At 41.9% G+C, this 16960-nt stretch overlaps 1 protein-coding gene across 2 annotated transcripts in view; it reads right to left on the bottom strand.

Annotated features, from left to right (window-relative positions):
• The window catches only part of LOC114492334 (myocardial zonula adherens protein), an 87163-nt gene that overhangs the window by 22652 nt on the left and 47551 nt on the right, over nucleotides 1–16960 (bottom strand). Inside the window, exon 11 of one of the 2 annotated variants that reach the window (XM_036034016.1) lies at nucleotides 11416–12828. The exons of the other annotated variant lie outside the window; for it this stretch is intronic. Within the exon in view, the coding sequence (XP_035889909.1) occupies nucleotides 12775–12828 (54 nt within the window). The 3' untranslated portion in view covers nucleotides 11416–12774. Of the gene's footprint in view, nucleotides 1–11415; nucleotides 12829–16960 lie in introns of those variants that run through there. 2 annotated transcript variants of the gene reach the window in all.

Below are 16960 nucleotides of genomic sequence, written 5' to 3'. Positions count from 1 at the left end.
GAACAGATGACTTTATTTTTTTTTTAGAAAACAAAACTCTATCAAAAAGTGGCTGGTTAAATAACCATGGTACATCTTAACAATGAATATCTACCTAACCTTCAAGAAAAAACAAAGATCTCTGACACACTGATATGGTGTATTATAAGGGACGTATGGTACGCTGGCTTCGGTGTGAAACAGGAGAGGACAGATGAACACTTACATGTTTGCAAAAGGAAATACTGCAAAGATAAAACAATCTTAATTGTTAAGAAATAGTTAGCAGTAGGGAGGGGGAGAAAAGTAGGTGGAGTAAACAGAACAGAAGAAAGACTTCTGATAAGACTGTACACACGAGTTTAATTTTGAAAGCGCATTTTGCAGATTCAAAAAAATAAAACTAAACCAAAATGGAAAAAATAAGTGAATCTTAAAATTTGAAAACAAACTGAAATAAAGGAACTTAACTGTATATCAATTGGTAAAAAGGATTCACTCAAATGTTGTTTGAACAAGGTAATTGACTATATTTTTTAGTGGAATGTATTTGCAAAATAGAACTGCAAAAACAAAAAAAAAACAACCCTCTCCTTCCCTAGGAATATTGTTAATAATAATATCAGTATTGTTATTTTGAAACTATTTGATATCTTGTAGTGTTATGTTTGGAACCAAGATTTTGAGTTTAAGAGAAAGAAATATATGTATAAAATCAAAGAAATAAAGTTTTATTAAATTTGAAAGAAAATATGAGTATGAACTCACAATCTTTTATTTTCTTTTGTTAAGTATGCATTTCCTAACTCTGTCACTGAGAAAACTTAGAAACAATAACAATAAGCACATAATACATTCAGACTGTGGTCTCTATACACCATTCCTCACCAAAAACAAGCAAACAAGCAAAAACATGCAGGGCACCTTGAAGGAATGGTCCATTTCGAGGGGCAAAAAATACACTAAACGAACCCTGAAAACAAGGTTATACCTGAAAGCAAGGACATAGAGGATTTTGCTTGGGCCAAGGATGGGACAACTTGAGTATCAAAAAAGAATAATGGGCCCTGGCTGGCGTAGCTCAGTGGATTGAGTGCGGGCTGGGAACCAAAGTGTCCCAGGTTCGATTCCCAGCCAGGGTACATTCCTGGGTTGCAGGCCATAACCCCCAGCAACTGCACATTGATGTTTCTGTTTCTTTCTCTCCCTCTCTCCCTCTCTCCCTCTCTCTCTCTCTCTCTCTCTCTCTCTCTCCCCCTCCCTTCCCTCCCTAAAAATAAATAAATAAATCTTAAAAAAAAGCTCCTGAAATACTATTTAAAAAAAAGAATAATGAATGAAATTAAATGGAATATACATATATTTGAAACTTTTGAGTATTTTATGATTCTTCAAAAGTAGCAACAACGTGCTGGGACACCACTGGAGTTGAAAGGCACAAACCCCTTATTTACAAACTTGGCAATTTTGAGGAAAGAATGAAGCATATATCCTACCTTTCTGGTACAAACTACATCTTGAAATTACTAAAAAAGCCCTAGTTTATGAGGAGAAAAGTTTTACTTTTCAGAATTCCAGTTAATACATTGGGGAAGAATGATAAATTGTTCAATCCCCACAAAGTGCCTGACTCAGAAACCATCAGGAGTGGAGGAAGCAGTGGGGGGCAAAGGTGAGGGGCAACAACAACAGGACAGTCTGGGCTCACCACACCCGAACCCACCTTCAGTCCGAGCATCCTCAGGGAGGGAGGAGCTCGAACTTGTGCTCCAAAACAACACAAAATGAATCATATGGCACCACCATGAAGAGTCTTGCTGCCCTCTGACACACACACACACACACACACACACACACACACACACGCACAGACACACACAGTTGAAACAGATTCTAGTAAAGCTTCTAGAGCTGATAAGGCAAGAAAAAGTCAAATCCAGAATGCGGGGACTTTTATAGGGCAGCTGACCCAGCTCCTGCAGTGTCACACTGGGTGGGGGCACAACTGGCTGGGGCAGGGCGTGGCAAACGGAGGGCAGCACGCTGTAATGAAAAGACTTTGGAAACACAACAACCAAATGTGATGGACCTTCTCTGTATGCTGATTGGAACAAATCATCAGGAAAAGACATTTTAAAGATATTTCAAAAAAATTTTATTACAGACTGGTTAAGTGATACCCAGGAATTATCATTAATTTTGTTAAGTGTGACAACGGCATTATGATTATACAAGAAAAAGTCTACAAGTTTTAGAGATGCATAGTGAAGTATACAGGAAACATATGCAAAATGTCTGGGATGTGCTTTAAAATAATTACATGAAGCAGGGGAAAAAAACGAGAAAAGGAAGAGGCAAATAAGCAAATACAGCCAAACTTTGCTATCTGTTGAATCTGGGTAATGAATCTAGAGAATTCGATTATTCTCTCTGTCCTAAGTGCATTTGACATTTTCATTATAAAACATTTTAAATTCCACCTAGTGCCAAAAATAATTCTCCAACACAAAGGCAAACATACAAAATAGAATGTAAGATATAAACTTAATTTTAAAATGTCCAATGTTCACAATAATTAAAGAACTTAACAATTAACAACAGTAATGAGGTATCCTTTAATACCTTTTAAATTAGCCCAAAATTATTGACTGAAGAAGTCAGTGTTGGAAGAGCGGGGAGGGACAGCCACTCTCCTGTGTTGCAGGTGGCATTGTAAATTAGAATGACCCTTTGGGCAATTCAGCAATAAATATTAAGAGCCATAAAGCTGTTCATACCCTTTGACCCACTAATCCCACTCCTGGGAATTTTCCTAAGGATATAATTCAGATGTAAGAAAAAAGCTATATATACAAAGATGTTCTTGCTCCTATTATTTATAATAGAGAAAATGGAAATAACCTTAATGTCCAGCACTAAAGGAATGGGTAATAAATTATGGAATATCAATTTGATGGAATATATCACACAAACACTAAAAACAAATATATTGCAAAATGGAAAAGTATTTATAAAAAGCCTTGAGGGATTAAAAAAACAAAAGTTTACAATGATGAAGGTAAAACCTGAAAAAGAAGTTAGATAAACTAAATCAGTCTGAGACTGGGGTAGGATTATGGGCAAAACCAAAAAAGTTATTTAAATTTCCTTCAGCTTTTGTAGGAAAAAATTTGAAAATTGTCTTTATAATAGTGTTGTTCCTTTTTCATTCTTTCCTATGGTGTTAAGATTTTTAAAAGTTGACTTTTAAAATCTTTAAATGATAGGCAACATGGGTACTGAAATTAACTAAAATGTTCTAAGAAGGTCAGATGTAACACTTCATCAAATAACATAAAAAGTAATTTCACATACGCTTCACTGTCTCTGAAGTAATCAGAGTGGTTTGTGAGTCAACAGGAGGAAGGGCATCCTAAAGAACAGCTCAGAGGAGCACTTTCAGTTTAAAAAAAGAAAGAAAGAAATACAAGGCAGAGATACCGTCTGCAGAGAGCTGAGAGGGGAATTCTGGGAATTCTAAGAGGACAGAAGGTTGATTCCAGAGTGCAGAAGCACCGCATTCTTGGGAGAAAGAACAAGCTGAGGGAAGGACGTGGGGGTGCTGAAGCTTCTGACAACAAGGCTCACGTTTTTCAGCCACTGATACCTCAAGGAGCAATGGTGCTATTGTGCTGAATGAATGCTTGTGTGTGTGGATTTCCATTCAGCCTTGAGCATTTCTTACAGAAGCATTTGGCACAGTATATTCTGTGACCAGGTTGGCAGGCAGTGCGTGGCTGGCCCCTCCTGCCCTGCCAAGGGTGCCAACTCTGAATCCCAGCTTCGCCTCTCCTGGAGTTCACCCCTGGAGCACACGCCATGCCTCTCCCAAGTGAGAAGATAAGTTTCTAAAACAAGCTGACTCACATGCTTCTGGGTTTGATAAGGTCCTAGGTACCAAGTCTGGTTCTCTACCCACAAATGGCTAGATCACACATTTGTGGGGAAATGGTGTTATTTTTGACTCCCCACTTCAAAGAGTCTTGAAATATTGTCTCCTATAGTACCTAGCATATAATACACACTCAAAAAAATTAGTTATTACTATGGTATTACTGGAATTTCTCCCTCCCTGTGAGCTTCTTGAGAGTAAAGACCTTTATCATATATTCTCAGATGATGAATGAATGAATCAACAAATCCATCCATCTCTGAACAATTCATCCCTTAGACTTCAGGGGCAAAACTGTCTGGAACAGACTCTTGGAGACCTTGAGAAACCAAGGTGGGCATGCCTCCAGAAACAGCCCCCCGCACCACCACCAAAATCAAGGGCCACCCAAAATCCAGGATACCGTGTAACTTCTAAGTGAAATCCATTGGGTACCTTTGCTGTCATTTTTTGATGTGTTTAAGTTTGTAAATTTGACCTTCAAGAGGTGTATGTGCCCTTCACGAAGTTGCATTTAGGTTTACCTGTCACCAGGTGGTGGTAAATGACCCAAGTCCCTAGGCTTAAGTCAGGGCATTAGGAAATTAGAAATCATAAGCCTAACCTATTTCATCTATACAAGAACATAATCTTTTTGCAACAGTTAAACTGAAATATCAAATTGTAGACCCCCTTATAGAACAAAGAGGAAAAAGCCACCTTGGTAAAAATCTGAAAGCTTTTAATTGATGTTAACAGAATTTTTCTAGTTTTCATCTTCATTGACATGTTTTTGGTAACTCAAACTGAATATATGTTTTGCAACCTACCTGCTCATGCAGGATATTAGGTCTCCAAGTCTACAGGCCAGTTTGATATTTATAGAAGGGAAGGGGGTTTTCAAATTTCTTCAAACTGATAATGCTTTTCTTCACATGAGCCACAATTGAGAGACCTGTATAGGTGGTCTGACCTAGTAATCCCCCTTACCCAGAGCCACACTGGAGTCACCTGGAGGTCGAGGGTTGGGGGAGCACTTACAAAATACCAACTTCTGGGCTCTACCCCAGAGATGCTGAGTATATCACTCCCCTGCTTAAAAACCTACCCAAGCTCTAAATATTCAAACTCCCTGGCATGGACAAAGGCCCTTCTGCTGTGGTCCCACTTTATCTCCGCAGTTTCATTTCTTGCCTGTCCTGTCTTACCTTGAATTCTACAGAAAAACCACTCTGTCCTCTCAGCACTCCACAGACATACAACGGTCCTGCCTCTGGGCCCTCGCACTGGCTGGTGTCTGCCCAGATGTGCCTTCCCACCCTCCATTCCCTTCCCCACCAGGAAGCCTCCCGCTGTCAGGGAGGACTCACCAGTCACTCCGAACCTGTCTTCCCAAGTCCCACAGGCTGGGACACATCACTGCCATTACCACCCTTTGTTTACATCTTGCCCTCGCACTAGCCAGCAAACCCACCTGGAACAAGTGCGTAGTGTATCAATTACCTCATAGAAAAGAACAGTTCTCTGAGGAGGTGAAATCACCCTCATCAATCCACACATTTTTATAAGCTGCTTTGGAAACAGATTGCTAATCGCTACAGTGAAAGGATTCTTCCCAATTTGATTCGGAAAGAGCCTGCATGTCAACCAGACCAAAATGAAACTGTACCAAAACTGGGTCAAGTCCTGTTATGTTTGGATTCACAGCAGCCCTGGAGGCTGCAAGGCTTCTCGGCTTCCTGGAGGTTTTTACCTTTAGTGACAGATGCAGAGGACAGGGGTCACTTTGTCTTACATGACAGGCCATGATACAGCCTGGTCGTGAGAACTATGTGAACAGTACCCAATTGTGAAGACTCAGGAAACAGAACTCAATATCGAGGTTGGGGATGTGGACAAAAATTAAGGAATATAAGAAATGGCATCAGCACATAAGTACTAAATACTAGACAGCCCTTGATATGATTTTTAAAGAAATTGTGTTGGGGTGTTTTCTTTTACCAGCTAGCTAACGATGGCATGCATGTTACCTGAAAAGTGACGAATAAAACAGGAAACACTGCAACAGAGTGTGATGCCAGCAGGTATGCTAAAACTGACATGTGCATTGAATCAAATTGTTTGAAATTAGATTTTTAAAATTCAAACTAAAGCTGTGATATTATTTTCTTGGAAATTTATTTTGTTTTCATTCTAATTTTAAGAATAACCAATTCAAGCCCACAGGCACTTTTACCCAGAATCCGGGTGTGAGGGCTGTGCGTGTGCGCTCACTCCTGTCACGACACTCGGCACATGAATAAAGTTTCCCAACCTCTACCTCCAACACGCCTGCTTGTCTACGCCTTCCCGGGGGGCCCTCACCTAAAAAGACTTCCTGCTTTAAACCGCCCTGATCAAGAAAGAAACCATTTCCCCACTGAAAAGTGTATCAAAAACAAACAAATACAAACCATAGCTTCAGATCAAAACGAGATAATCAGGGTTCTGAGTTCTAGGCCAATTAAAGCAGTATGACACTTTATTGTAAATCGCTGTAGACTTTTCACAGGAAATGTATGCTGTGAGATTATTTGAAAAGATCACAGGGAAACAGCTTGATGATCCCCATTGTTATTTTCAAGACACCTGCAGATGCAGCGACCCAGTGGACAGACCAGGGCAGACTTGAACCTGCAAGAGCTCACCCTTGGCGGCTTGGGCTGCCATCTCCCTTTGCCTCCCCTTGTCCTGGCAGGGCCCTGTTTTCAGCCCAAACCTCCCATGGTCTGGCAAACATGGTCTCATTTCCCTCAACAAAATAGGAAGCATGTTAGATTCTCAAGTGCCCCACCATGAAAAATGACAATAACCCATATTTCACACTCTTCTTCTAAGAAGGTGTTTTTAAAAAATTTTTGCCAGTTGCCCTTAATTCTATGTTAGAAGTCCTATAACACTGTCATTTCACAATTATGTATTTTAAAGTGCATTCTCTGTGATAAAAACCACCACAGTAGGAATTTTAAAAATAATAATGTTACCCTCTGTTCCTAAGAAACAATAAAGTACAGAGAAGTACGGCAAGATCTGAATCTCGCCTGCACTAATGCAGCATGAAAGAACAGTTTTAAAAGGACAAGGAAAAGGGTACATTATCTCATTTGGGGGAGGAGGAGAGTGAAGGAAATGAATTAAGGCCACAACAAAATGAAACTGAAAAATTGCTAAATGAAGCTGTGAGTGGGGAAAATGAAAAATCAATGAAGGAACGGAGGGGAAAAAGGTACATTTTTCATCTTCATGAGCTTGATTGGGTTTGTAGAAATTCATTTTCAATTAATGTGTCTTGTGGCATTCAGCCAGGCTAGATATGAACAGGGCACATATTTTAATCAATTTTTTTCTATTAAGTTTGAAGTAATATACAATAATAGAACTATACCATTCAAAAGGATCCGTTGAAACTGGCTTCTGAGGTAAAATAATCTAATTTGGTTTGATTCCTACCTTACATTAAAGATAACCCAACTTCTCTTGAAGGAGAGGAAGAGCAGCCCGAGTCTCCCGGGCGCCTACACACAACCGGGCTACAGGACCGCAGGCGCGGATGAATACACAGGCTCTGCAGCCTCTGTGCATTCACAGGCAAGGAAGAAAGGTTTGCACTGGGCACCACAAAACTGGGTACTCAGTCTTCTGGGCTAGGTCATTACCCTCAGAAACAGCCCTAAGAGGGGTCATCTCCACAGAGGAGAAAAACTGAGGTTCCTAGAACTTCACCAGCCCTTCGCCACTCAACGATCACCTGTGGTCACCTGTGCACTGGATCCAGCGTTAGGGACCGGGAGCACAGCGGTGAGCTAGGGAGACTTCGTCTCCACCTTCACAGAAAAAAAGTACCAGTGAGGGCGGCAGGCAGTAAATGGGGGGAAATGCACAAGTAAGTGCACTACAGGGAACAGGCAAGGTGGTGTTTGGTACACCCCAATATAGCATGCACCTGCTGAATGTGATGGGGTGAGGGAAAGGCTCAGGCCACAGGGCTCATGACCAGCTTGCCCGGATCTTCCCAGATGTTAGCACTGAGGTCTCATGTGCCAGGAACTTCTCATTCACAGGCAAGCCAGGACAGTTGTCACCCTAGAGCTTGATGCTGGCAGGGCTGAAGATTTAAACCTGCACCGTCCGATGCCATTCACACCACACCCATCAGACGGCTGCCTTCGTCCTCCCTGGGTGACAACCCGTGGCTGCCATGCTGCCCAGAAAGTAGGCCGGGCTGGGAACAAAGTTGGCAGGTGACAGTTCCTTTGGCAAAGGATTTTCTGGGGCCCTAAGTCTTTAAAACTGTTCTTTGCCCTTCTGTGACTTCAGAGGAGGAAGATGGGATGGAGAAGAGGGTGCTCTCAGCTTCTCTGTCCCGGTGCTTCCCTGGATGGAGGCAGGGTCAGGGACAAAAGATCACACACTACACAGGACTATCCAGGGAGGGAATGATTTCGGATCAATGTAATGAGATGTACCCAGGTCCACAAAGCTGGTGCTAAAAAAAAGTTCCATAAGTTCAAGTGCCCTGAATATGGATGGACCTTCACCTTCACTGGCCAGGACCCTCCTGGGAGCTGCCTAACTGTCATTCCTGTCCCTTTCCCCCCCTGATTGCTCAGCACCCCTTGAAGAGACATTAAGGAATTGAGAGCAAAGAAGTAAAGGACATTTTCTCGGCTTAGTGCTGATAACCCACCACAATTGGTCTCAGCCTACACTCCCAGCCTCTTCATCACAATTCCCTCCCACAGTCCAGTCAAACTAGATTAGTGCTCCTTTAATTCATCCGGCACTTAGGTTTTTGTTTTATGCTTATTCCATATCTTGTCTGGTATGTCCTTTTCCACCCACGTAATCCCTGCCTAGAAAAATCCAATCCATCCTGCAAGACTCGGTCAAATATCACCTCCTCCCTAAAGACTCCCACCCACACAGAATCGGTGAACATGCATTATGTCAGTCACTCCTCACAACAACCTCTGAAGCAGGTGCTAGTATCATTATTTCCACTTTGCTGATAAGGAAACTGAGTGTTGGGAAGAGTGAGAAACTCACTAAAGATACAGAGCCCAGCCAGGAACAGAGGCAGGAGGTCAGCTCAGATTTCATTCATTACTCAACGTCTGTGAGCCTTACTGCTGTCTCCAGTCTCCGTGCCTGGGCGCAGCTCATGGCCCTGCGCAAGACTCACCACATTCTGCCTTGGGTTCAAACAGGTTTGAGTGTCAATCAGAAAGCCCTATGCTGGCAGAAATTCATGTCCATTTTGGCTCCTAAAAGGTGCTTCTTAAATGTTCACTAACTGACCCATCAGAGAAGAGCCCCCTAAACTGGACCTGGCTCATCACCCCCATTCCCACTCCTAAACCCGAGGATGGAGTTTCCTGCAGACTTCAGCACTGCGCCAGGAGAACAGAAGTATTTAAAGACAGTGGCACAGGGGAAACAGCTCCACCCTGATAATGACGGCACAAAAAAAAAATCAGTGGGGCAAGGAAAGACCATTCAATTGATGCTGTGAGAGAAACATCCTTCCATGATCTCCCGCCCCGCCCCCAAAAGTGCAGCCCTATTCATATCATGTATACAAAAAGTAAATTCCACAGGGATTATTATATGTTCAACAAACATTTATTCAGCGCCACCTATACGCCAGTGACTATTCCAGGTGCTAGAGACACAGCTGGGAACAAAATAGACAAAAGCCACTGCCCATGAGGAGCTCACATTCTGGTGGAAAGTAATAGAAAACCCATAAATAAGCAAAAGAGGTAAGTGTACGATATAGGGCACACTAACGGGACAGAGAGCTGTGGAGAAAGAGTAAGAAGGAGGATGGAGATATGAGCAGAGGACAGGAGGGGAGGGCTGTAATTAAAGACCTACAGATAAAAACAAAGCTCTAAAACTATTACCAAAAAACCCACATGACAAATAAACAAGACACACAATACAGCATAAAAACATTCATAACTTTATGCCAAAATTAAAAACTTTTATAATATATAAGACATCATAAACAAACAAAAAACATTGACTCAAAGAAGATAATGGCATTGAAATATTTTTGATAAATGGTGAATATTGATAGTACACAGAGTTCCTACAAATCAACAGGAAAAAATGACAAACAACCAGACAGAAAAATAAACAAAGATATGAACAGCCAATTCCTAAGGCTGGAGGCCTGAAGAGTCATAACCTAAGCTTAGGAAGACAGGCTAATGAGCAGTAATCAGGCTGACGCAAATTCAAATCAAAACGAAGAGATACCATTTCGCAATGGCAAAAATTACAGTCCACCAGTGCCAGGAGGTGGGGGAGGATGTGGAGACTCGGCCTTCTCACGCGTGACGCGTGGCAGTGTCTATGCACTCTGGAGAGCAACTGGGCAGCATCAAGCAGAGTGAAATTGTGCCTACACCCAGGCCCTGGCATCCTCCTCTAAGTATAGTCCCCAGTCGGAGAAGCACTGAGACATGTTTGGTGTTGTTTGTAAAAACAAAAATTTAGAAAAAAAACTAAATGTCTATCAATAGGATACATTACAATATATTCATATAATGGATAATTAGACAGTTATAAGGAATAATTTATTCTATATGTAACACCATCAAAAACAAAATTGGGAAAAGAAGTTGCTATACATATACATATATATATATATATTTGCTTATTTACATTTTATGAATAAAAATTTACATACATGTTTAAACATAAACTAAGCTGTATACTGGTAATAGACACATATGTAGGTAGTAAAAGCATCAACACATGGTCTGCATAGAGACCAAACTGCCTCTGAAGAGGGAGGAAGGGGGAAGGAGGAAAAATATCAGAACTGGGGAGGAATAAAGAGACCCTCCTCTTTGTCTGTGATGTTTTCTTTTATTTAGCAAAGATCTGAAATATGCCAAAATGTTAACATCTGTCAATTCTACAGGTGAGTGCCAGGGTTTTTGTTTTTATCAGTCTCTATAATTTTCTGTATTTAAAATTGTTGTCAATTTAAAAAAAAAAAGAAGCAGTAAAGAATGAATGCTGGTTTAGCAGTCAATGGACCCAGCACCAACATCATTTGTTAAGTTCACACCGTATCCCAATCCTGGCAGGAAAGGGTGAACTGAGGGACACAGGCAGAGGCAGGGAGGGAGGAGCAGGGGGAAGGAGGGCCTGTCAGGCTGGGACCCTGGCCAAGGAGGTGGCCAGCTAGCCTAGACCCAGTGCCAGTTCTCAGGGAGGCACGTGAGGCGCCAAGGGTGTAAAATTTTGGAGGCACTCTCAGGGGCCTGCGGAAAGGCTGGGCACCTCACCCACACTCTGTACCACAGAATAAAGCCCATCAGGCCTCCAGGTACTCACTGCCTGTCACCCAAAAGGGGGATGAGTCTCCAAGGGCAGGAGGAGAGCACAAGGTCCTGGGAGGGTGGCTGACATGGTGGCCCACTTCCTCTACAAGTCATCACATTTCCGTTTCATACTATTTCATTTTTTTGAAGCTGGGTAACAAATCTATTCCACTAGAACAATGCCAGGAACTTTTCCACCACAGACTTAGAAAAATACGAGGGAAGTGAACATACATATTCCTATAAACGGTGTAGGTCACGACACTAGAGACATGTAGATTAGCAATGCTCAGATCTAACTCAGATCTCCCTGGCAGAAGTCTGATACCCAGCAGAGCATCTGGGGACCTTCACTTGAACAGAATACCAACACAGGTTAACTGCATTGACAGTTCCTTACTAATACAGAAAATTATTCGTCTGCTTCCTTTCCCATTCTCTGCCTATCTACTTAAGCTGAACAGAAGCAACTCAACAAAAGATCAAAGACAACTATTGACAAGAAAGCATCTGCCTGTCCACTTGCCAGGAAGAAGTGGTGAGAGTGGAGAAGGACCCAATGTCTAATTGATTCTTGTCCCCTTAATGAACTCACTTGATTAGACCAGTCAACTAGCCTCCATGGGCTAATGCCACCCAGTGGCTATTACCACCCCTGCTGCTACTGCTACTACTAACTAGATTTCAGCAACACTAAATTTTGAGGAGATACCAGCCCCAGTGGCTGTCTCAAGAAGACCCACAGAAAAATAAAGCAGGTATCAAGTATACATATTTCACTTCAATATATTTTGGTGAATATATTTCTCTCTTCATCAGATATAATTCTCCTTTTCATGAAGTCAGTTGAACTGTCTGGTCAGGCAAAATGCTTGTGGTGACAGAAGCCAAACAAACTTCTTAAACAATAGGGAAGAGTGCTAAGTTGGCTAGTGCTGTTGATCTCCATTCAGTGAGACATCCACGGGGCCACCTCTCAGATACAAACATAATCAAACTACATGGACACTCGGCCGCTTCTGCAATTTCTGGGGTGTGATCTGGTGGGGAGCACCTCCTTCCCGGAGCACTGGAGGTCTTCCAGCCCAGTTCCCATCTCCTTAGCGGGTGCACTTGGCAGCATTTCCACACGTGAGGCTCCACCATCCACGATCTTAGGACCAGCCTCCACCTGGCACTTTCTGAATTATATTTTAGTGCTGTTTTTCATTGCAGCTCCTTCTCTGATGTCTAGGAACCCAAGTTTCTAAAAATACTCTGTGGATCTTGGAGTTCTTGTGACTCTGGAAGTGTGAGGCTGTACAAGTTGAGGATATACAAAAATGGTCCTTTCACAATTAAGAGCCCTACATGGTCAAGTTTTTCCTTCTAATAGCATGTCCTTCCTGCTTTGTTCATCAGCTCATCAGACACATGCCACCTCTTCCCAGCAGAGAGAGTACAAGTGTTCTTCTAATCACGACAATAAAAGGAATCGCTTCCAACCCAGGGCAGGCTACCATTTTGTCATCTTCCAAAGAACCGAAGACTAAATCTGGAGAAGAGCTCGTGTGACATGATCTGGAAACAGTTCAATGAGTGGATTAGGGTTGTGGGCTCAGGGCTACGGCTCCTTCCCCCTACCCCCATGTGGCTAATTATCATGATGTGTTGGACATTACTCTGAATCCTCTAGACACAGGGCACTTGGCAAAAACGTACTTTTGTGCTGTACATTTCAGCACACTGCATAATAATTTCAAAACAAACTGTGTGCTAACAAATGGAAGATTTAAAGGGGGGAAGACCCATTAAAAATGGAAGATTCTTAGAAGGAAGAGAGTTAATTTTTTAAGTTGCTTTGTGTATGAATGTTCTACTCAGAGGACAGATGGCCACACTAGAATGCAGCGCAAAGCACAGGAGGAGGAGAGAAGCTCACCCCGAGATCCCAGGTGGCCAATAAGACTCCCGAAGGAGAGAAAGGCAGCCCAGTGGGTTTTGCTTTTATTCCATTTAACATTACTTTGGGTTTACACAGAAGGAACACACCCATCTGTAACAATAATAATAAAAGCAACTAATGTTTATTGGGTATTTCCTGTTTCTAGGAATATGCTGTAAGTACTTCCTAAAGTTGATCCTTGAACAACGCAGGTTTGAACTGTACAGGTCTACTTCTATGCAGATATGTTTTCAATAAATACTTAAAATGTTATTTCTGTTCTTTATGATTTTTTACTAACATTTCATTTTTTCTAGCTTAGTTTATTTTAAGGATACAGCATATAATACTTATAACACATGAACACTTATAACACAATATGTGTTAATCAATTGTTTGTTATTGGTAAGGCTCCTAGGCAACAGTAGGCTCTTAGTAGTTAAGTTTTGAGGGAGTCAGAAGTTATACACAAATTTTTGATGCATGGGGTAACCTGTACATTGTTCAAGAATCAACTATCAACCCTTTACAAAACATCCTTTCAGGTACAGACTGTTATTAATCCTGCTTTACAAACAAGAAACTAGTAACTTTTTGAAGGTCCCACAACTAATAAATGCAGGTATGTCTGCTTCTGAAAAATCAACACTCGTCTCCATTCTAGGCACACCTGCGTTGTATATACACTGAAGGCTCTCTAGCTGTACTTTTCTGGGGCCTCTACTACAGGGGTGCTAACAGATTCTGGGCCTGGGAGATGAGTCACGTAGACTTGAAAAAATAAATGAGAAGCCCTGCTTTGCTACTGGCTCAAGAGCCAGAAACTAGTAACTCAAACCTCAACGCTCAGAAGAATTAGGTACTTATCATCCATCCTCCCCCATCCAGTTTGTTTCCACAAAAACTGTTGCATTCTAACAAGAGAGTCACCCTTAAAAAATCTAAGGGATGATAATTAAATACTGTCAAAACCATTTCTTAGGAATTGCAAAAATGTTCTGCCCTGTCTTGCATTTGAGAAGTGGTCATTGTTAATACTATTATTTAAACAAGGTATTAATTATGTCTTTTTCTTTCTAAGGAAGGTTCATGTGGCCAAGACTAAGGCCTCTGTGTAGACAGAAGTGAGTAGCTTAAGCTAGGGCACAGCCAGACATGCACACACACAAGCACTCAGGGAAGAGAATCCATGGGAACCACATTTGTCTCTCTGTTAGTGGTGGGTTCTCAGCTTCCACTGGAATTGGATTCTGTCCCTTTAAGTCTCTACTACCTGTTTAACAAGTGTCCATAAATCTACCTGCCTCAGTAACAACTTCTCTCTAGATGGACATGGATAGCCTCTGGGAAGTTTTACCATCTGGACACCACCAGGCCAGTGTGGCTTTTAAGAGTGAGCTGTCTGGATGTGGCTGATAGGACCTTCAGAGGGTCACACCCTTGGACCAGCCTCCCACTTCAGTGCTCCTGGTCTCTGCTGACTGGTCTCCCTGGATTCCTTCCCCTGAACCTTTCCTACCCCAAGTTTACTACCAGTTTCCCCCTCAAGCACAGAAGTATCTTAAGGACCTAGACCTGAAAACCCAGCATGGAAACACATACCACTGTTCTAAGAATCCAGAACATCAGTTCTCAATCCTGGCTGCAGAGTGGAATCTTGTGGGGCATAAAAAACCAACCACCATCCCCCCATGCCCAGCCCCTCCCTCCTACTCCTATCTGCTGGGTTCTGGAATTTTTTTTAAATTCCCAGTGATTCTAATAAGCCATCTGCATGGAGAAGCGCTAACATAAGAAAATCAATTCATTGCACCTTTGCACTCATTAAACATCTATATTATAGAAAGGGTTGGGGGATGCATTTGCTTTCTGCAAAAGAAAATTCTAAAAAAATAATGCCTCCTCTGAAACTGAAAGGCAACCTCTCCAGACACTTTCTGTTAGAAGAAACATATCACCCGTCACAATCACAATGCTCAACTAGAAGGAAGTGATAAAACAAAAGGATGCTAAAGTTGAAGTGAAAGGGTAAAGGAACTCTTATTAGATTGCTATTTATTCAGCTGAATATTATCATTGCCCGTTGGCAAAACAGTGAGTCCACCCATTTTTAAGGGTGAATAAGAATTTGTTTTCTCCTCCAGATAATTTCCCCCTTGGCAGAAAAGCTGCTTTGGCTGGCCGGGGACTGGGCCTTGGTGAGTGCAGGCAAAGAGGCATGAAATGTCCCTGCTGACTGAAGAAACAACACTTACAGATGTGTCAGGGTGTTCACTGCTCTGGCCTCAGTTCCTCCCTAAGCCCCTGGTTCCTTTTCTGGCAAACTCAAGAATGCAGCCTGCTTCAGGCAAAGGACCTAATCCAGGGAGGCTTTTCGAGAAGAGCATGAAACCCAAGCACAAGGATAACTGACTCCAGCCAGGAAGATCCAGAGCCCCTCTGCACTGCTCCCCACTGTGCACCAGCCCTGCATGGGCGAAGTGCAGGTGGATGGCTGGGGAATGGTGAATGAGTGAAATTCCCCACAGGTGCTCTTTTTTTCAGTCCCTCTAGATTTTCTGGCAAACCCTTGAAAGTCTAAAGGACCTTATGTGGGGCTTGTTTTGTTTTGTTTTTTTATTTTTTGTCAGAACTAGAACCAGTTAGAAAAACAAGCGATGGAGGGAGACAACCAGTCCCTGACATCCATTCTTAACGGAGACTTCATTCAGAATAAAGATCTAGCCTAGGGAGAGTATTTGGTCCCATACCTCACACAAAATTCATTGAGTTGTCTTTTCCAATGAACTTGACCCCATTACATACACATTAATCCTTCATTTCAAAAAGGCTTTCTTACACGCCCAAGTCCTTACTGAAATATTCTGTACCACAGAATGAAAATCATGTCATTATTGAGCTATGGATTGTAAAACTTAGGCTGGTCACATTTTATTCAAATTATTATTATTGTTATTAAGAAATTACACTCTGCTGAGGTGAAAGGAAATATATTACTTAACATTTAAGGATTCCAAGAACCTCAGTAATAATACCCGGATGAACTGAAAAAAACAGCACATCACTTTAGTAAACTGAGTTTCTTCATAGACATTAGGACTAAAATGATGGGGATTGGATTCCCATTGTTGGTGAACGTGAAGCTATCACACCGACAAGCTTTCAGGCTTCCTGAGGGGGAAGGAAAACTGTCCCTAACATTTGCTGCCTCTGTTTCTAGGTCAAATTTGTCTTAATATCTGGGCAGCTGGAGTTCATGAATAAAAATATATTTCTCTTCTAAAGTCACAGTTCAAGGTTAACTAATTCACAAGTAACTAATAGAGCAGTCTGGTTTTTCAAAATTTGGTCCAAATGTCCTAAAGTGATTTAGTTACAGTTTTGCTTGTTTTGGTCATTGTGAAAAGTAATAATAATGCTGAGATCATAACACAGGTGCAGCCTAGTAAGCAAGACAGAATTCTTTATTTATGAGGAGCTTCTATCTCAATTTCTTATCTCAAAAAGGATACACCCAGAGTGAAAAGCTAAATACCTTCTCACGGCAGCCGGTGTTAGAAATGTTTTCGTTATGTTGAACCAAGAGCTGACATTTTCTTTTTTGCAAGTGCCACCCAGTGGTTCCAGACTGGCCTTGCATTGCAACACAAAACCAAAACATACTCCCTCTTCTCAATGACTGTTACCTAAGAGTTACCTCAGCTCTCACGCCTCTCCTTGGCCATCTCTTCCCCAAGGCCTCCAACCATTCCCTGAATTGCTCGAGTC

The sequence above is a fragment of the Phyllostomus discolor genome, chromosome 1 (genome assembly GCF_004126475.2).
Source record: "Phyllostomus discolor isolate MPI-MPIP mPhyDis1 chromosome 1, mPhyDis1.pri.v3, whole genome shotgun sequence".
NCBI lineage: Eukaryota > Metazoa > Chordata > Mammalia > Chiroptera > Phyllostomidae > Phyllostomus > Phyllostomus discolor.
The sequence above is the reverse complement of the archived record's forward strand: the minus strand, read 5'-3'. Positions and strand labels throughout refer to the sequence as shown.